The sequence below is a fragment of the Phocoena phocoena genome, chromosome 9, assembly GCF_963924675.1.
Source record: "Phocoena phocoena chromosome 9, mPhoPho1.1, whole genome shotgun sequence".
In the NCBI taxonomy this organism is placed as follows: Eukaryota; Metazoa; Chordata; class Mammalia; order Artiodactyla; family Phocoenidae; genus Phocoena; species Phocoena phocoena.
The window spans coordinates 58624606-58645941 of record NC_089227.1 but is presented as its reverse complement, the minus strand read 5'-3'; the positions used below and the strand labels follow the sequence as shown (position 1 = coordinate 58645941).

The 21336-nt window shown below is 41.0% G+C and overlaps 1 protein-coding gene across 1 annotated transcript in view; it reads right to left on the bottom strand.

The window, feature by feature from the left end:
• Window positions 1–21336, bottom strand: part of CREB5 (cAMP responsive element binding protein 5) — a 334186-nt gene that overhangs the window by 92619 nt on the left and 220231 nt on the right. The window contains exons 5-6 of the mRNA XM_065883854.1: window positions 13345–13471; window positions 7171–7281 (exon numbers count right to left, since the gene is read on the bottom strand). Of these exons, the coding sequence (XP_065739926.1) occupies window positions 7171–7281; window positions 13345–13471 (238 nt within the window). The remainder of the gene's footprint in view (window positions 1–7170; window positions 7282–13344; window positions 13472–21336) is intronic.

Here is a 21336-nt window from a genome sequence, read left to right as displayed (position 1 = left end):
GAAACAGATCTCCGAAAGCCCAACTAAGATCCATGCAGTCCCCAAAATCACAGCAATATGAAGTGGGAAGTTTACTTTTGCTTGGTGGCAGGCAAAATCAAGTCAGTTTGTACTGGGTGCCAGGAGAGGCAATACTTATCATGAATCCATGCTTTGGATAACCAAGCAGAATAGCTTAGTGGTCTCACGTCAAGACCCCCAAGTCTCAGGAAGAATTATAGAAACTGGACCCATTCCTTCAGGCATTCTGATGATGAACTTCAATTCCCATTGGATATAAAAGGGAAAAGCTGATTGACCCTCTTCTCCCCAGGTACTGACAACGCTTCAGGAAACACTCCCTTAGAAAATTCACTATCACGGCAACCAGCAGATGGCTTTCTCTGTCAACTCCTGACTAGCACATGGAGAGTGAAGTACTATAAATTGAAAACCTGGAATCTGGGTTCTAATTCCCCTTCTTTCGCTAATTAGCTACGTGACCTTAGACCAGCTGTTAACTTGAACTTCAGACCTTTGTTTCTCAAAGGAAAGAATTTTGCCAATATAATCCTTTCCTGCTTTGGAATTTGGTGATTCATAAGCAATTGCTAATCTCTCAAATTCTCATTTTCAAAACAAATATAATCAAATGTATAATCCCATGTGTTTGGGATCCTGATCAGCACACGGAATGTAAATGCTGTAGGAATTTATTCTGTTCTGTAGAAATATAAATACATGGTTGCTAGCTCTTATCAGTGATCTCATAATCTAATCACTTACACTGTACCACAAAACTCGACACAATATATTCCTAAATTAAACATTCTACAGTTTAAACGGGCGAAGTGGTAATGGCATGTGAAAGTTTATACTTTCAGGCAAGAGAAAGGAGTCAGGGCTTGTATTAGCTCTTAGAGGTGTGCTGTTGCTTTTCGTTCTTTAATTCAGCAGTTGTCTTGGCCAGACAGAAATATGAATCAGCCTTCTCTCTGGTGTTTAGATGATGAGAACTAGAGAAGCTAACAGTTAGGTGGCTGGGCCTAGCTATTAATTTGAGCTTCATCTTATTGATACTTTACCACCACTGAATTTCGCTTTTATAAGAACTTGCTTTGATTTGGAATAAGTTATCACGGGGACTCCAGGGTCAGCATGATATAGTAGAAACAGGACAAAAATCAAAGAAGACTTGGGCTCAGGGCCTGGTTATGCCACTGGATCATGCTGGAAAAGTCACTTAGAACCTCTCTGTGTCTATAAAATGAGGATAGTAATAATTCCTTGTTGACCTTAGAGAATTGTTGTGAGGCTCCAAGGGGACAATGTACATGGAAGCACTTTGCAATTTGGAAAGTGCTCTACTAATATGAACTCATAGGACGATCATCCCCACTGCTGGCAAAACATTACAGTTTACGGTCAGGACCAAGGGCCCAATGCCTGGGTTCACATCCCAGCACCATATTTTACCAGCTTGTCTGTTCTTCACAAGTTACTCAACCTCTCAGTTCATTTATAAAATGAGATTAAGAACAGTACCTCCCTAAGCGTATTGTTTGGAGAATTAAATGAGATAATACATTGCAAGATGCTTAACATAATTTCTGCCACATACACAAGTGATTAATTACTGTTAACAATTATTATTTTCTACCATGGTGTTCTAAGAAGGCAAAGTGCCCTTAAAATAAGATCCATCATACATATTAGTGACAGTTTAGATTTTCGTGATTGTTGTCATAGAATCTTACCTAATTCCTATCCACCTGCATATTGGACAGTGGTTTTTCACAGCACTGAGGGAGAGTGATTCTGAAGGGTGGTCATCTTGGTTCAGCCCATCATCGCGTTTTGATCACTGGCTACAGGGACACATGGCTGCTGGCATGATTCGAAAGTTAATGAGAAGAGAGTGTCTGTCAAGTCAACAGCATTTCCTGCCTCTCCACAAAGCTTCGGAGAAGCAGACAGCCTATTTATTCACTGCTTTTTTATTCCTGGACACTTAGGAAGTGAAGCTGGGGATGATTAAAGCAAATAGGCAAATCACAGAACGGCATTTCTCAAGAGTGCCAGAGAGATGTTACCTGGAGACTGTCTTTTCATGTGTATAAACTTTCCAGGCAACTCCATATGGAGCCAGGCTTCTCTGTGATTTATCTGTTGGACAGTGGGTGGCCAACGGGCACTGTAGGCAAACAGTTATCCAGCTCGATAATTAGGGAGGGGAAAGGCAAACACAAACACACCCAGGTTGACATTCAAAACAAAGTAGAGATTTAACCATGGATTGCTGACTGTACCACCCCAGTTTTCTTGTCTGCCAATCTGCCAGGAGGAAACCATGAGCCAAAAAAAGAAGCACTGTTAGTAATTTATCAGTACAGCTGGTGGAAAAAGCACAATTCTGGATAGAAGCGTGAAGGCCTTTACTGGAGCCCAGCTTTGTGTTTAAATGATGGCTTGATCTCCCTAAGTCTTTACCAGGTTTGGTGTCCTCACTTGTGAAATGAGGAACTGGGCAAGTTCTTCACTAAGTGCCCTCCATCTCTCAAAGGTCTTGACTCTCAATCCTTTTGGTTTCTTTCATTCATTCTTTAATGTATATATTTATGTAGTCATTGAATAAACTGCAATCCTAACTGTGGATGAGGTATTGACAGTAGGTGACCAAAATACAGCACAATCAATCCACCACAGTGGAAGAAACAGCATTTAGTATTGATTGCTCTCAATTCCTAGGAGGGCAATGATATTCCAAGTTCTGTTTTCTAAGGAACAGACATATTGCTTTCCTCTCAAGGAAAAAATATGACAGATATTGTTTCTAGATGTCTTTCAAACACATCAAATGTCGTCAGCTACTCTTTACAAGCTGAATACTTAGCTTAACATTTAACACACTTTATCCTCTCCTTCTTAGCCCCACCCGTACCCCCTACTCACTCCATCTCACCCTCATTTCCAGGGCTAGAGTTTGGTTCCTTCTCATAATTTTAATTCAACTCAACTCAATTAAATTCAGTTCTCATTCATGGGGCCTTTCTCAGTACACGGAGTTTACACAATGCAAGGATTATTTTCAAGGAGCTTCCAATCAATCAAGTGTGGGAGACACACATGTAAAACAAGAAATGTCATGATTAAAATGTGTTTGAATAAGAGGCAGTGAGGCTGAAGCAGTCAGTGAAGCCACAGAGCTCTGGTTAAACCAAGAGGTAAGTTTAGTTGTTGAACTAAACAACCACTCCACATTTTTTCCAGGTTATCTGGAGATCTAAACTATCCCTGCCATCCTTGTCTCCCGTTAGTATGTATATATAAATTCACCTAAAAAGAATTTGATTTAATCATCTGGTTACTGATTCCTGGAAGCTGTGTATTTTTATCAAAGGATCAATGTTGTGACGGAAAAGCTTTGTCATTAGAGTCTGAGACTTGAGCTTTTGCTAAGTGATGTGTCATTGGGCCAGTTTTTTAACCTCTGGGAGCCTCAGTTGCCTCTGCTGTAAAATGGGGACAATATCCCTGTTACGGGGCTGTCCTGAGAATAAAATCAGGTCACAGCTATACATACCTTCTCACTGGTATCAATACTTCCTAGGCTTCCCACCCCTATCCAAAATGAAGGTGGAATCTGGGCAGAGTGGCCAGAGCCCTCCATGAATTGTTGTTTATATGCCGTGCTCATTTTAATCAGTTCCAATATGAGAGTTGTCATCTCATCATTAATGAGACTCAAGACAGGTGTATGGACAAGTTCTCCCCACCCCTTATTTAGTTTCCAACCCTATTATTGACTTCTTTAAAAAGAAGAAAAGGAAAACCTTTTTCAAAGTTAGACAGAATTGGTCTAATTCTCACAGATAGAAATGAACACAAATCTACATAACTCTTGAGAGCAGCACATCCACATCACTGCAGAATCACTCGCACCCAGCAAAGGCTAAAAAAACGGGTCCCATTCTGGTTTGCATTTCCTACCTGTTCTGTCTCCTTCTTCCTCCCCTTTTCCACATCTCTCTCCTCCTCCTCCTCTTTCTCTCTCTCTCCCCTTTGAGTGTTAAAACTGTCCATCAGGTATCCAGTGAATTTCCTCCTAGCCGACCCCATTTTCAGGGAAGACACCCACCGATCCCAGGAATCTGGAAGGAAGAGCCTATCTCTCTGTGTGGTTACAAAGATGGAAGGCTCTCACAGCTCTGAGTCTGCTCTGACCCCCAAACGAAACCCAATATGCACATATTCACTTGCATAATTGTGAAGTTATATGTTTCTTGGCTTAATTCTTCAGAAAAAGATCCATAAAATGAAATTATTATCTGCCAGACTTATGATCAAATAAGCTTGGAGAGATGCGATTACAGTATGTTGAAGTGCACTGCTTGATACTAATACACATTAAATCAAAAGAAGAACATGTATGATTTTGATTTAAGACGTTGCAGGTTAACGCAAGATGGAGCTTCCTGGGGACACCGATTTTGCTCTCTTCCACAACAGAAGTGACCGATTTGGGGCAAAGAAAATGGATGTCTTCTACTGAGCCATCACTTGTCAGACAGCTTCTAATAAAACTGTACCTGTAAAGCAATCCTGTCTACAGCTTTTGTCCACCTCGAGGACCTCTGGGTTTCCCCAGAGATTCAGGGTGATGGCTTTTGTCAGTGGCCAAGAGGGAGTGTAAAGCGGACACTCTGAAAGCAACATTCCCAGGAGACTAGGTCTGCAGCGTTGTGAGGTAGGCAACGCCTCCCAGGCAGCTCTCCGCTTTCTCTTGTGCTCTGAGAACACACCCCACACAGCGCCTTCATCACAATAGCCCATGTGTGACCTTTGGAAAAGTCCTTGAAAACAGCGAAACCAGAGTCTTAGTTGAAATCTGGAATCCATTCTAGTCTTACACAGGAAGAAAATTAGGCATAGAACAACAAAGCCCATAGCTCTGAGAGACCTGGGGAGGCTCTGGCTGACATTAACATTGTGGAAGATTTTTTTCCTTCTCTACTTTGTATTTTATAAAAGGTTTTCATCTAAGTAAACCAAAGCTGCTAGAAAATATTGTACAGTTAGTAGATGGCAATAACAGGTTTCTCCAGTGAATAAAGCAAGCAGAAATCAGAATAGGGACGCTCAGTAATGTATTAAAAGTCATTCACTTAACGCTTTTCCAAGCTACTAGGTAAATGCTCTTCTTCCAAAATACAAGTGGCCAATATTACAATTTTTCCCTTTGGATTCACAGTAATCCATATTTGTATTGGCAATACCCGGGTTAGGCGTGGGAGTTTGGAGCAGGGGGAAAAGCTGTATCTGCTTCATGATACAGTTGGTTTGCCCAGACATCATGGATCTGGAAATATTCATTCACTTAGAACATGAATCAGCAGACGAGTATGCCTGCTCAACATTTAACTCAACGAACATTCACAGGGTCACGCTATTTTTACAAGTACAGCCCAATTCTCCCTTTTGTCTCCTGCTGATATCATTCACTATTAATCTGCCATATCGTATGTTTTTATTTCATACATACAAATAACTAGAAACCTGTACTCCCTTTGGAAGCATTTGCCTTCTTTGCCAGCAAGAAGAGGGGTAGGACACTTCAGAGTCAAGTGGTGGCATAAAATCCAATGAAACTCAACTGCAGGGAAATTTGGTTTGGAATTGTGTTTTACAATCTACCTCAAGTTTGTCTGGGAGGTCTCTCAGAAGGGATACAGACCCTGAACTAAACTAGGTGATTCCGAAATAATCCAGCTGGAGGAGTAGCATCTGATGCTTAGACCCAGAACACTTATTCATACACATGAATAACTTAATCTTATTTTTTTCTTAAGTACCGTCACAATTCATTTTTTAATTTTCCTTTAAAAAAATGTAAATGGCATTACTCTGGTCTCCAAAACAGATGCCAGTTTGGACTTTACTCTGCCAGCAAGTATTTGTTTTGGCTCAGCAGGGCCTGAGTTGAAAAAATATTTGCCGATTCCAAAAAGATTTAACAAGCTTTGTTGAAGGTGCTGGTGCCATCTGGCATGTCACAGGGACTGTGGCACAGCAAAGAGAACTCTCCCAACCACAGATTTTATTTGCTCAAGGTAGCCAACCCTGGGAGTTCAGTTGCTTCCTTGGGCTGAGAAGCTGCAAGTGAAATGAGTGAAGTTTCCAAGAGAACGTGACCAAAGCAGGCGCCAAAAAAACTTGCTGCCATTGAAAATGAAGTCACTGGGTATTGATGGCTAATTTTCAGAGATGTCAATAACATCCTCACCCCAGCCATTAGACAGGGTCCCTGACGCTGTCAGTCAGCAAACCAAATAAATCTCCAACTCCTAGCAAAAGCTATCTATCCAACAGCAGATACTAAAAACTTTGCTGCAGTGTATTTTGTTGACATTTGATACCTTACTAACTGTGGTGTCAGAATTTGTACAAAAACTGAATGACCTACTTCAAGTAACTCCACTAAATATAACCAGCAGATTTACTTTATATGGCCAAGATCGACAGGCATTGCTTTTATTAATATTTGGTAGAATAGAAATGCATGAATCTATCACTTTGATTGGAAGGACTGACCTTACTGCACATCAGTCTCATATGTTAAAAGTCACTGAAGTTGTCACCTGAAATCACACATTTCAGCATGACCTGCAGTTACCCCGTGAGAAAACAAGGCACTGGTCCGTTCAGCTCAATGTCACATCTGATGACTACAACAAAAACTGAAAAATATTTTCATAGTAGTATGTGCTTAAAAATCACATGTCTGTCTTGGTGGCCGTGGGGACAGGAAGAGTGGCACTGAAAGTGTGACTACCTCGAAGGAGAGAAACTCTGGATTGTTTTTGCTAATTTCACTTTCTGAGCAAATATACACATACTTGGGTGCATCCCTCCTCAACTCTTATGGATTTCCCCAAACTTCCAAAAGTCCCTTTCACCAAGGCCACATGCTGGTCCAATGTTTGTTATATGAGCGTCCGACGCCAAGGTTCAGTAACAAATAGCCTCAAAGAGAGAGCCAAGCTCTGCCCAGCTTTTCCACAGAAAGACCTATTCACTGAAACAAAGACAGAGCCACCTACCTGACTTAACTGAAGTCTGGAAGTCAGAGCAGAAATCAAAAGAAAGAAAAACTCGTGAAATAACAAAAGGATGATTATAACTGTTATTTACCATTTTGGCTTCCGAATGCATTGGCTGGACTTGGGGAGAAGCACAGGGGTTGCTGAGATTTGGACCTTGCATTCCCAGGAGGTTGGAGTTCACTGACATTTGTCTCTCCATCTAAGAGAAAGGAAAGTAACAGGATCAGAAGTCTGAGAAAGGCAGTCTAGGTCACAGACAAAGCTGCATTTCTCTTTCAAATGGATCGTTTAGAATTTCTGTGAATAACTCCCGGCAAAGCCTGTGGTTTGCTGAAGGGTAAACAATGCACTCCTGAGCCTTGAACTCAAGCACATCACAGAATCATCCAAAGCTGCGCCTTCTAGAGAATACGCCCGATGCCAAAGAGAACTACGTGTTGTCGTGGCAGATCATTTCCAAACAAAAGTATGCAATACTTCCACTTTTGCGAACACTCCAAATACTACTCATCGTGCTTATTTTTATAGCTACACAGAATAACGTATGCATAGAAAAATGCTGGAAGGATACAGAATATACCAAATGGTTATCTCAGGTTATCTGTGGCTCTTTTGTTCACTCTAAATTTTATACAAACGTGAATCATTTTAGCAATAAGAAAAAATTCATTTAAAAAGCCACCCTCTTAAAGATGACGTGTCTTCCTGTCTCTAACTCATGACCACAATCAAAATGATTCAGCAGAGGTATCTGAACTGCTGCCCCTGAAACATCTTCTGTTCCCTGTTAACTGTGTCTGACTACACCGGAGCAGTTTTAGGCCTCACAGCAGGGCTAGGGCTCTGGAAAGGTGAAGAAAGCAGTCAGGGCACTGAAGACTCGTGATCAATGCCCCCCACTGTCCTGCTGGCCTGCCCTAGTGTCTAGAATTAACATTCAAATATATGAATTGAGTTCTGGCATTTTTTTTTGTAACATCTTTATTGGAGTATAATTGCTTTACAATGGTGTGTTAGTTTCTGCTTTATAACAAAGTGAATCAGTTATACATATACATATGTTCCCATATCTCTTCCCTCTTGCGTCTCCCTTCCTCCCTCCCTATCCCACCCCGCTAGGTGGTCACAAAGCTCCGAGCTGATCTCCCTGTGCTATGCGGCTGCTTCCCACTAGCTATCTATTTTACGTTTGGTAGTGTATATATGTCCATGCCACTCTCTCACTTTGTCCCAGCTTACCCTTCCCCCTCCCCGTATCCTCAAGTCCATTCTCTAGTAGGTCTGTGTCTTTATTCCCGTCTTACCCCTAGGTTCTTCATGACCTTTTTTTTTTTTCTTCTCAGGTTCCATATATATGTGTTAGCATATGGCATTTGTTTCTCTCTTTCTGACTTAAGTTCACTCGGTATGACAGACTCTAGGTCCATCCACCTCACTACAAATAACTCAATTTCGTTTCTTTTGTCTCCGGGGCACGTCCCTGTTAAAAAGTAAATACAGCAAAATCTCTATTTCAGTCAAGGAAGGGTGTGTCTGATTCATATTTTCTGTTTAGTAGAAAATTAGCACTTTTTGAAGAACTAGAATAATGCTTAATAAATACTGAATACTGAAATCCCACAGAAAATAATTCGACTTTCCTCAGGGGGGGAAATAGTTTCTTCAATTCAAGAGTTTTTCCATTTGCCAAAGGATGAAAATGAAAACAATGCTTGGAAATTTTAGGGAACCAGGTTTCTGCTCAGTTAGCCTAAGTAGTCTTAGAAAATACAGAGTTCCTTATCACTGGAGTTTGTCAAAGTGTGGAGGATGGAAACCTCACAGAGAAGAGTTGAGAGTAATAGTTGAACTAAATGACCCTTTACCATTGTTGGGACTCTATCACTGCAATTCCTGCTGTGTCCACCCCAAGGGCAGAGGTGGGGGGAGTATAGTTATGACACCCATGTGTGGATTAGCAGAGGTGCCTGCCTAAAGCCTCTCATGAATGACTGGGGCACATTTCCTGTCACAGCAAAGCACCATCAGCCTTACCTTGGCCAGAATTAGCTTATCAGTTATCTAGCAATGTATGAATATGTGAAATTGTTTCCAAAGGAGCTACTTAATGAAGGAGAACTTTCTAGAGCACTCTAGCAAAACCTTTTGCAGCACCAATTCAACAATTGGTACTGAGTTGTCCCTCAGTATCCTCTGGGGACTGGTTCCAGGACCCACCTCTGATACCAAAATCCAAGGATGCTCAAGTCCCTTATATAAAATGGCATAGTAACTGCATGAAACTTACACACATCCTCCCTTATACTTTAAATCATCTCCAGATTACCCATAATACCTAATACAATGTAAATACTATGTAAATAGTTGCCAGCACTTGGCAAATTCAAGTGATGTTTTCTGGAACTTTCTGGTATTAAAAATATATTTTCAGTCCATGGTTCGTTGAATCTGCAGATGTGGAACCCACAGGTACGGGGGGCCAACTGTATTCACTTTCATATTCCTCTACACCTCCAGGCAGCCTGGGTAGTCTAAGGCTTTCAATTATTTTTTAAAATCATGGTAAAATATACATAATAAAAAATTTACCATTTTAACTCTTTTTAAGTGTACAGTTCAGTGTCATAAAGTACATCTGTATACTCCCATTGTTAAGTCACGGAGATTTCGCTAAAAAAATGCTTATTACTTTATAACTCCCACTTCCAGAGGCTAGGGGATAGGAGAGTCGGAATAGGATTCAACACTTTTTTCCAATTAGTGACCTTCTCCTAGAGGGAAATCACGTCCAAAGGAGCTTTGGCTTTCAGTTTCCTAAAGGAGGATGGTTCAGAAGGACACATGACTATCCAGGGTCTTCCATCACGCTCTGTAGCCATCATGTTCTACAAAGAAGTGAGAGTAGCCTGCTTGCTGCCTCTTGATCCAGAGTCAGCCACGCTTCCCACTTTTCAGAAAAATTACAGTCTAGGACCCTTTCTACCTTATGACTGACAAATTAAACAGAATACTGAAAACAGGCTGATTTTCCTACCTTAAAAAAACTGCATTTTTCCACCTAAGTAATTATAGGGGGTTAGCAAGAGCCTCTTTAAAACAACCATTCGGTGCTTTGTGCTAATAGCGCTCTGCCCGTGAGTGTGGCTTTAGCGAGTGGACTAGAATTAAGAGGTCAGAAGATGGGAGTGGCTTTGCTAAATACTAAGCGACATTGAGCACTGTAGGTAAAACATCCAGGGAAAGGATATCACCGTTTTTTGAGCTTCTTCTTTTCCCTTGAAACAAACTGGAAAACAGGAGCTAAAATGCCTGCGGTTCACTGGGCTTTTGTATTTATAAATGGGTGTTCGTATTCCCAAAGTATTTCGGCATTTGACTTTCAAGATCAGAAATCACGACCCAGTGAAGTGCTGGAAGCCAACGCCCGCCTTTTTCTTCACCACATGCCAGCATCTAGCACAGGGCTTGCTCCACAGCAGGTGCTCAACAAAATGTGACGAAATAAATGAATGAATGAACAAATTCATCATTTGTTTCTGACCTAGAGCTTTGTGAAATATGTAGCCTGACAGCGTGCACTACGGATCAGTTAAGAATCTCACCTTCACCTACAGACATAAACTAATCTTTTATGCCACAGGAAGCATGATTTCTCAGGGCAAGAACTCTACGGAAAGACCACACTTGGCAAGCCAAAATTACAGTGCAAGGGCTGGCGACTTGATAATAAGGAAGAAAAGGCCCAGATTTCTAGGGCCTAGAACTCTTAGGACATGCTTTTAGATACCTTGTGTTAATTTTCTTGAGCTACATTAGTGTCACACCGAATCACGATTTCCCAACCTTGGCACTACTGACATTTGGGGCCAAATAATTCTTTGTCGTCGTAACTATCCTGGGCATTGTAGAATGTTTAACAGCATCCCTGGCCTCTACCCACTAGATGCCAGTAGCACTTTCCCAAAGTTGGGACAACCAACAGTGTCTTCAGATATTGCCAAATAACCCCTGGGGTAAAAAACTGTCCACAGTTGAGAATCACTGCTCTAGATTGACACTATTTTCATGACAGCTGTACACATCGCTGACACGGGTTTGGGAACTCCTGACTCTCTTTATCTACACTGGCTCTTTACCATGCACCTGATCCTTTGCTTCTATTCTGAAGCATCAACATATTTTAAAAATTTCAAGTGTATTGACTTCTCTGTTAAAACTTTAAAGACTCTTTTTCTTTTTTTTGATGTGGACCATTTTTTTTTTAAGTCTTTATTGAATTTGTTACAATACTGCTCCTGTTTTATGTTTTGGTTTTTTGGCCACGAGGCATGTGGGATCTTAGCTCCCCGACCAGGGATCGAACTCGGACCCCCTGCATTGGAAGGCGAAACCTTAACCACTGTACCACCAGGTAAGTCCCAAAGACTCTTTTTCTGTTCAACTCCTCTATTAGTTCAAGTTGTACAATGAAGTGATGTGGTAGAAACCAGGGCCAGGCACGCTTTTCTCTGGGTCTTTTCAGCCTAAATGTCCCACCTTTGCCCCTGGGAATGGAACACAGTTTAGTCAAATGGGGAAAAAAGGTCATTGTAGTGATATTTTTCTGGACAATGCACAGAATTCCTGAAAGGAAACTATTTTGGACAAGAAGGAGTTAAAGCCTGGATGAAGATGGCTTGTGGTAGAAGTCTCCATGCCATTAGTGGGGTTGAAAGAAACCCAGGATCACAGCATTGGTGGTGCTGTTTTCCTTTACCTAAAGATGTTTAAGGTGAGTGGTGCAGGTGAAGTCAGTCAGCTCACTTGTCCTTCTGACCCAATTTTGCAAAGAATCTTTCTAGCCTGAACTACCTGATACTTACAGTGGGCAGGTCCATGTCTCTACAATTGGGCCACCAAGGCTTTCTCCACCCCCCTGCTTCCACTTGGATAAATGAGCAAATTGCTCATCCTGGGATGATCTGGGCTGTTCAGCATGAGGTGAGTGTGCGTCCTAGTCACGACTCTTCCCTTACAAGCTGTGTGACATTAGACAAATCCCTTCAATGTCTGACTCTTCAGCTTTTCATTGGTAAAATAAGTATATCAATAATGACTGCGATCATATTCCCACAGGACTGCTGTGAGGACAAAATGAAACAGCAAATGTAGACAGTTCCTTAGAATGTTAAAAATGCTCTGCAAAACATTCCTGCTATTATTGTGGGAGGGTTTTAATTGAATTGTCACATCACCTCTAAGGCTTTTCAGAACCTTATGGCCCTGTAAATCATAACACCAGCCATGTGCACCGAAGCACAATGCCAGGGAGGATGACGATGTACAGGGTGGGGATCCCGTGGCAGGAGAGCAAGGTTTGCTCTGAAACAGTCTGTATGTGCGTTCTACGTGAACCTGTTGTTTTCAGAAGGGGCAGTATAATATTACGTACGCCTGTAGACTCAGGACCCAGACCACCTGGATTTAAATCCTGATTCTGTCACTCACTAGCTCTTAGTGACTTAGTCACTTAACCAAGTTCCTTAGCCTCCTGTGCCTCAGTTTCCTCATCTGCAAAATGAGGGTAATAACAGTGCATACCTCAGAGGTTTGCTGTGAGAGGGAAAGGAGAGAATGTACGGATCATGTAGTGGTTGAGAGAGAATTCCTGGGTTCAAAACTCAGCTACTCTACTTCTCAGCCAAGCAAGCTACTAACCTTACTTTCTCCATTCAAATAAATGGGATAGTATTAGTACCTACCTGAGAGGGTTGTTTCACATGTTGATGAAGTGCTTGGAGAGTGACTGGCACATGGTAAGCCCTCAATAAACGCTGCTAACGTGATTAACGGAACACGATACACACGGATACGTGTTAGCAGTTACTATGTACCATCGTTATTATTGTTATTATTCTAATTATCACTCTGAGTCCTGGCTAGACCACTCACTGGCAATTTAATGACACTCTGTATGTAGCCCAAGCTATAGGCTTTGGAGTAGTCATAAAATCCCGTGTCCCTGGACAAATTCCATTCCCTGGGTACAACAAGCTCACTTGTCACCAGCAGGAAGATGGAACCATGCCTCATTAGGAAAGCACTGTAGGATGCAGAAGCCAGCAAGATGCCTAGGGATGCACAGCGAGGCACTCAAAGCAAACTGGCACCCAGCTCAACTCTCCATCCAGAAGAAGCCACTTTCTTCCCTGTCAGCTTAGATCTCAGCTCTTCCTGTACTATTTCAAATGGGGCAACCTCGGCAGAAGTCAGAAGCACTTACTGGCATCAAGACGGCAGAAGAGCCCGGCATTGTAGGGTTGGGCAGGGTCCCTGGCATGGAGGCTGGCATGGGCTGTCTCTGTCTGTTGTGAAGATGGAGCAGAGAAGATAGAGAGCCTGGGACAGGCCTGGGAACAAAAAAAAAGAAAAAATAGCAAACATTATTCTCAATGCCCCGATCAGGGGATTCACTGCCTGTTTCCCATGTCCAGAGCCAGCGGGGACAACACCATTACATGAGCAGCAGATCAGATCCCCTGTTGGGAGCCACATAATTAAGGATATTAGGGAAATAATAACAAATGAAATACAAGCCTGGCTTCCTTTGCTACTTCCTAGTTAATACATCAAATTCCAGTTCATTTCCTGACCTCTGTTATCTAACTGATATTCAATAGACAACACGCCGGTAAATCTCCTACAACCTTGCGTCTCAGGAAAGGGACCTGGTGGTGAAATCCTGTGTGTTTACTCTGAAGCCTCTGCCCTCTGGAGGACCTTAGAGCCTGAGATCTTGTACATTTGTTTTATCCACACTCTCTCACACCTCTGCCTGGAAGCCTGCCTGGCTTTGCTCTGGATGTACTTTCACTATCTGGATTTGCAGAGTCAACTTCATTCATAATTTCCCAATAGAAATCCATTTTGAATTTTTCACAGTTCTCTACTTTGAGTGGAAAAAAAAAACCCCAGCAAAGCCAGGTCACAAACCAAAGTAGCTAGATTATGGTTCACAGCAATGCAACGAGCCTTTCTCAAGGCAAGTCTGGAGCCCAGCCCCCAGTTACCAATCCCTCATTTCATAATAGCTCGAGGTGTTAGGCTGTTTGACAGAAACTGATTTCGGCCTGACCTGCAGGACTTGGGTAAGCATTCCTTGGGGGAGTACACAGTTCTTTTGCTTCAATTTGCCAGAAAAAATTTTAAGGGTCTTAAATTGATTTAATGAGGCAGGGAATATGGGACTGAGGGAAAAAGGGAATTATTTATGTTTATTAAAAATGGCAAACAAGTGACCTCCTTGGCTAGATTCTCAATCTCCTGATGCTCTCGCTCTGGGGAGCTGTATAAATGTCAAACCATCGAAGTAAAGACTTAACAACAAACAAATAAAACAAAATAAACAAACACCCTTCAGGACCTCTGAGTCTTCCATGTTAAACCATCTTATCCTGAATGCCGTGATAGAAACTTGTGCCTCCCAAATTAATGTCTTTTCTAAAAAAAAAAAAAAAAAAATCCCTCATGCTAAGCGCTGGGTAAGGATTGCCGAGAGATGTTCTCTGTAGGCCAACGCCTTCCTGTGTTTCAGGGAAGGGTAGCATGAAGAGCCTTTTCTTTGGAGCTCATTTGCCTCCCATGGGTGACTCATGGAGCCTAAACTGGGAAAAAGAATGCCAAGATATTCTTCCTTCGCATTGCTGTTAGGATTCCAAAGAAGATTAAGTTTTCTGTTCTTTTCGCCTGAAAGGTCCCTTGGAAACATAGCTTGCTATCAGAGTTACACACATCATAGAAGGATTAGTCCTAGATTAGTCCTAGATTTATGTTTAGGAAGTTGTATATATGAAAATATAAAAAATATATAAAACCTTTACACAGAGTTTACGGAGATGTACACAAATTACAACCAGTTCTATTAATAGAATGTGTGTGAGTGGTTACATAGATAGGCTAATATAAGAAGCTTGTAACAATGAAATGAGTGTTCTCAGAAAAGCAAATGAAGTACTATGGGTATTTCTTGGCATGTACCCTTGGGACCTCTGGAGTATGGATGAACAGTAAGGATTAGTAAGGCCTTTGAAGGCCCTTCAGCTTTTACAATTCTAGGAAATTGCTGGTCTCAACTGCTCCAAAATTCTGTAGTTGTAATGTCACTGGGTCTTAAAGTCTATGTCATTCAGAGGTGAAGAGCTCAGTCAGAGAGGTATAAAATGCTGCTCCGTCATCAGACATTTATTTTGTACTCTCTAGTCTTAATGTTTTGTTTGGGACCTTTGCTGAAAAGAAAATAGCTATATATCAAAGTACAGAATGTTTAATATGGTCAGTTCCTCTAAGTACAAGATTAATAATCTGAACTCCCCACTTTCATAATGAAACCCTACAGATAGTTAATTATCCATCCAACCATTCATGTAAAGATATCCACATAGATAGAGACAGACATCTATACATACATGCATGCATATAGATACATAAATCTATACATACATACAGTCTTCTACCATATATCTGTTCCCCTAGTCACCGGAGGTAATGCTTTGAGTGCAGTTAGGGACACTGATGTGCAGTATCATCCTCATAAACAAGGGCAACACATTATCATCATTTACAATTTGTTCCCAACATATTAATGGTAACCTTGATTATCAGTTTTTATTGCTGGGCTGTTTTTTAAAAAAGAAATCAATTAAACAACTTAATGGTGATGTAAATGAAGACGCAAAAGTAATTAAATTGAAAGCAAGTTTTCGTTCTTCCCCAAACTGTGGAAAACTCCCAGTTGTACAGAATAATTGGGGAATAGTATGTTTTATTTAATTCAATGTTCTTATTAGGTCAGTTATTTCCACACCATGCATAGGTCTCCTAGATTTTAAAATATCAAGTATTCCCTCATTAATTAAGAAAATCTTTCAGGGTACTGGGTTCCCTTGGGATTATAATAATAATTACTAATGATACCAATCAGGCCAATTAGCAACGTATACTTGGAGGGAAAAATGGTTATTACAGAAATCTGTAAGCTTGAATTCTGAATAATTCTGAATTCTTGTTTTACCCAGATTCTGTAAATAATTTCCCCAACTCCACCTGCAAAACCAATGGAGTTTTCTAGGCTTCTTGCTTAGGTTTTTAAAACTACAAAAACTACAAAAACAAAAATCTATGGCTACCCATCACTAGATACACAAAGGACTAGAATGGGGTTATTATGTAGCTTGGCCTGAGAAATAATCATTTATCCAGAATATTCAGACCACTGAAGCAAGAATGGTATTGGAATACTTGCATTAATTGTCTAATTCCCTTTGTGCACGTAGAAATAATAATTATGTAATACATTGCATAAAATTTTTTATATTGCACTTATACATTGCTTCATACTTGTCTAAATATGTTCACCTTCATGTGACTTGAAACAATGCAATGTGGTAGGTAGGTCCTATTACTCCCATTTTACTTAGGAGGAAGCTGAATTCAGAGACATTTAAATTTGCCCAAGGTCATACGGGTCATGAAAAGAAGTAGGACTTATTCTCAACTTGCAATATAGGGCTGCCCCCATCCCACCTTGATGGCTCCCATAACTAAGTTATTGACCTTTTTATATTAAAATAAATCCATGGTCCATTTCCTTTGATATTCACATTGCTCCCTGGACTTTCCAATGAAGTCGTAAAATTCTGCAATACTGCTAACATGAGAAGTCACTGATCCATGTGAAATTATGTTTTCTTCCTTTAAAAAAAACCCAAACTTCCCAAACAACACATCAGCTAGGTTCTGAAAATAAGATGGCAAATTGCAGTAAAGTTGTGAAAACAAAGACCCAACAGTCTCTCTCCAGTGCAGGCTTGTTGCCATGAGTTAATTCCAGGCTTTGAGCGAGCCGAGCCTCCTTTTTAATAAGCATATGCCTCTAGGTAAAGTATTTCTACTAAAAATTATTGAGGCATGGAACAAGGTAAGATGTGTGAGCTCATATTGGATTGTTCACTTATGAAACTGAGTCCCATAGCATTAAGAGTTTTCCAACTTGACAGATTATTCCTCTTTATACACTTGTATAAACATACTGCTTATGGCTGAAATCTATGTAAGCTTTTCTTTCAATTACGATGTCAGGGATGACAGACTGTGTTTTCACCATCCTTAACAGAATGATAGGTACCACAGCGAGAGATTTCATGGCCTCAATTTTCCCTCCAAAGGATGTTATCCAATCTAGGGATGTCAGTAAAGATGCCTGCTGGTCTTCCTTGCCCTTGGGCAAGCCCAACTATTTTAAGGAGCCAAGGGCCAGTGCTTTTGTTTGTAAGATCTCAGGAGGATCACGGCAGACTGCTCTTCTTTCCCAGGTCTTCACCAGATCCATGACCTCCTGGGATTGCTTATTAAACTCTAAAGGCAGGCAGATAGGCCAGGTACGTGGACAGGCAAAGGGAAGAGGCGAATGATGAAAAGAAAATTAGGTTGGAAAACTGGAAGATCAATATTAGCGTCAAAATCAGACCACAGCCATCTAAGAAATCTTGAGCAGATAAAAAAATAACAACAAAAGAACTTGGTGTTGGGGGGCGGGGGACAGACTGAAGAAAAGCTTGAAAAGCAAGAAAATGGCAGGAAGAGTGGGCAAGCAGCAGGGGATCCAGATGCCATTGCTATTAGAGTTTCTGACTCTGGAGAAGAAACTTCCTTAGCTTTGAGGCTCTCCTTCTCATCATCTGTTTCGTGAATGGATCGCACTACAGATCCTTGAAACTCTCAAATTCAGATTCTAGGGCTCGAACTGAAAATGAGATGTTCTCAACCTAGTGAGACTATATGTTTCATTACGATAAGGGTATTCTTTACTGCTCACTGGTGCGTCCACAGCCCTTAACCTGGCACCTGGCACACAGGAGGGACTCAGGGTGTCTCTCTTAAGTGAAATTGAGCTGGTACAGCACCTAGTTCTTAAATTCCAAATAGAAGGTGTTCCTAAAAAGTGAGAGAACTTGCTTAAAAACGGACCCAATCCATTCTATGGGGCCCACACTTCACTCTCATTTAAATGTAACGCGATCTCACACACAGACTAGAGAAACCTTGTTGACGGCTATCTTTGTATTTGCTTATGAAAAGAAAGATGTGCTTCCCCTGGACCTTCTTAAATGAAGTGTTGTGGCCTAATTTAGCAAACCAGTCTCTGTCTGGGATGGGGAGACTGAAGAGTTGAATACAAAACTCTTAAGTCTTAAGAGGAGGCAGTTTGTACTGAGAAATGCTTATTTACTCATTCTTCTCCTAAGTGGGATTTAAAAATTCCTATTTTTGTAAAGAAAGCAAACTGCCAGGATAATCAAGCAGATGTGAAATGGAAAGACAGCATAGTTAATTTCTTCCCTGTAGTACTAACTACATTGTAAAGTGGGGTAGTGAAGCACATGGGCTCAGCAGCTGGTCTGCCAACTTGGAATCCCAGCTCTGCCACTTATTAGCTGTGAAACCTCGGGAAAGTTACTTGGTCTCTCTGTGCCTCCGTTTCCTCCAGAGTAAAATGAGGTGATAGAGAGATGTACCTCAGGGCATTAGGAGTTATCACATATTAAATATATTGAATATGCTTAATAAAATTTGTTGTGGTTGTTTTTGTTATTATTATTCTGAAGCATTGACCAAACAACAGATTAATTACTATACTTCAATCAAGAAACTGTGGCTTAAGGCGGGGATCTTTTTTGTTTTTTCTTTTTGTGGGATCTTAGTTCCCCGACCAGGGATCGAAGCCAGGCCCATGGCAGTGAAAGCACTGAATAAGGCTGGGATCTTAAAGAACATCAACCCTTAGCTTTAATTGAACAACTACAATCTAACAAATATAAAAGAGTCCAAAACTCCTCGCATATATATTTCTTTTAAAACCCATCAACTTTAGAATCCCAAACCTTTCTATGGAGGCAAATGGATTCCTCCCACCAACAATTTTACAGAATTGCAAAATGACTTCACAGTATTTCTCAGAAAGGATCCTTGAAAATATTTCCTCAAAATGGAACCAAACTAGTTCCCCAGAGATCAGTCCTCAGTCTCTTGTTTTTCCTGAAAACAATGACAAAAATCCAACTGAAGCAATAACTGGGAAAACAAGAAAGCTATCTGGCCCACATTCTAAAAGACATCATATTACTTGTATCTTTTAGAATGAGCTCATGCTCTGTACCAGGTCTCATGGCCAAGCTCCTGAAGTTGGATGGCAAATACTGTATTTCCTCTTTTAACAAATGAGGAATTTGAAAGTAGAAATTCTACTATGAAGTAGAAATAGCTTGAGAAAAGGCACAAAAATATCAGCAGAATTCAATTAAAATATGTATTTTTCCCTTTCAAAGCTTCCTCAGGCTCAAGGGAGGATCTCTGATAAAGATCGGGAATCTCCTTGAAAGAACTGTCCACCCCTCACCCCACTTTTCCTTTGGTGACATAGACCTCTGGGTGTCCAGGAAGAGAATTTTGCCTTAGTATCTGCATTCTATCCTCTACCCAGCCCCTAGCCCCTATCTTGTCCCGAAAAGCTAGTAAAATAGCCGATGCAAAATGGCAAATGCTTTAGCTCATCAGCAATACCAGTAAGCCCATATCCTTGTGATAGAACTCAACATGGCTCCACGGCCCTGAACCATCTGGCCCCTCACTGCCTTCCCAGCTCACGGCCCTGGGCTACACACACCTGTCATAATGACTTTCTTCCAGCTTTAAGAAAGCGCCATCTTCCTTCCTGCCACAGACCCTTGACATAAGTAATCCTACAACCTTCTCTGGGCAATCACACCAGGATGGGGCCTTTTTTGGCATGCTCTCAGGCACCCTGTACTTTTCCCTAGTAGTATTTAATCACCATTTATTCAATCAATCATCAAAAAACCAATGAAGCACCTAATACGTGTTGGGCCCTATACACTTTTATTTCAGAGGGGAAAACCTATTTGGCAAATTAGGTCACTTGCATAATAATTCATTTACAAATGTTCAACTGGTGACAACAGGATGATAAACAAAATAGATATGTTTCATGGCCTCTTGGAGTTTACCATCTCTGCTTCCCAATTATAATTCATTAATGATTTTGAGTGATTTTTAAAAATGCCTTGCTCCCAACTAGACAATACACTTCATAAGTCCGAGATTGTGTCTGCTTTGTTCACCAAGGCAGATACTTCTGAAACTTAAGAAAGCACATGATACCTAATAGGTGTTGTTTTTTTTAAAAATAAATTTATTTTATTATTTTTATTTTATTTATTTATTTTTTTGGCTGCAGTAGGTCTTCGTTTCTGCGCGTGGACTTTTCTGTGGTTGCAGTGAGCCGGGCCTACTCTTGGTTGCGGTGCGCGGGCTTCTCGTTGCGGTACGCAGGCTTCTCGTTGCGGTGGCTTCTCTTGTTGTGGAGCACAGGCTCTAGGCACGCAGGCTTCAGTAGCTGTGGCACGTGAGCTCGGCAGTTGTGGCTCATGGGCTCTAGAGCACAGGCTCAGTAGTTGTGGCGCACGGGCTTAGTTGCTCTGCGGTACGTGGGATCTTCCTGGACCAGGGCTCGAACCCATGTCCCCTGCATTGGCAGGCAGATTCTTAACCACTGCGCCACCAGAGACACCCCTAATAGGTGTTTAATAATTACTTCTCGAATTAAGAAAACATAGTTTTCAAGGATCTCTTCGACTAGCAATGAACATGGCAAGAACAGTGTTCAATAAATTATCTCTGCTAACTAACCAGAACTTGATTTACAAGTCGTTAAGTGAAACTAATGGACATTAACAGCCTAACATAACCCAATTCTGTTCTTGAAAAGCGTTAACTAGTTACCTCCAAGGTAATCCGTACTTTTTATCAGTGCCCCTTAGATTAAACTCAAGCTCTCAGATGAGTTCTAGACCCAATTATTTTTGCATGAATTAAATTAATTTCCATTTGAAATTATATTTTGGGCATTTCATAAGAAAAGGCTATGAATAATTCAGGAACACTCATCTCTCTCTAATCTATATAATGTTTTAAAAATTGGATGCCTGCCCTGCAATAAGGCTGCACTTTATAAACTTCAGAGCTCTGAACTCAGACGTACCAGTGACACCCACACCACAGTCAACTAAACATATCTGCTTTGCACTGATTTACCGATATTGACAAGAACACTTTTGTAATCGTTATCACCAGGGATGTCAGAAGTTAAATTTACCATGCAAAATAAATGTGGGCCTCTTTTAAAAAAATCAGTTTTGTA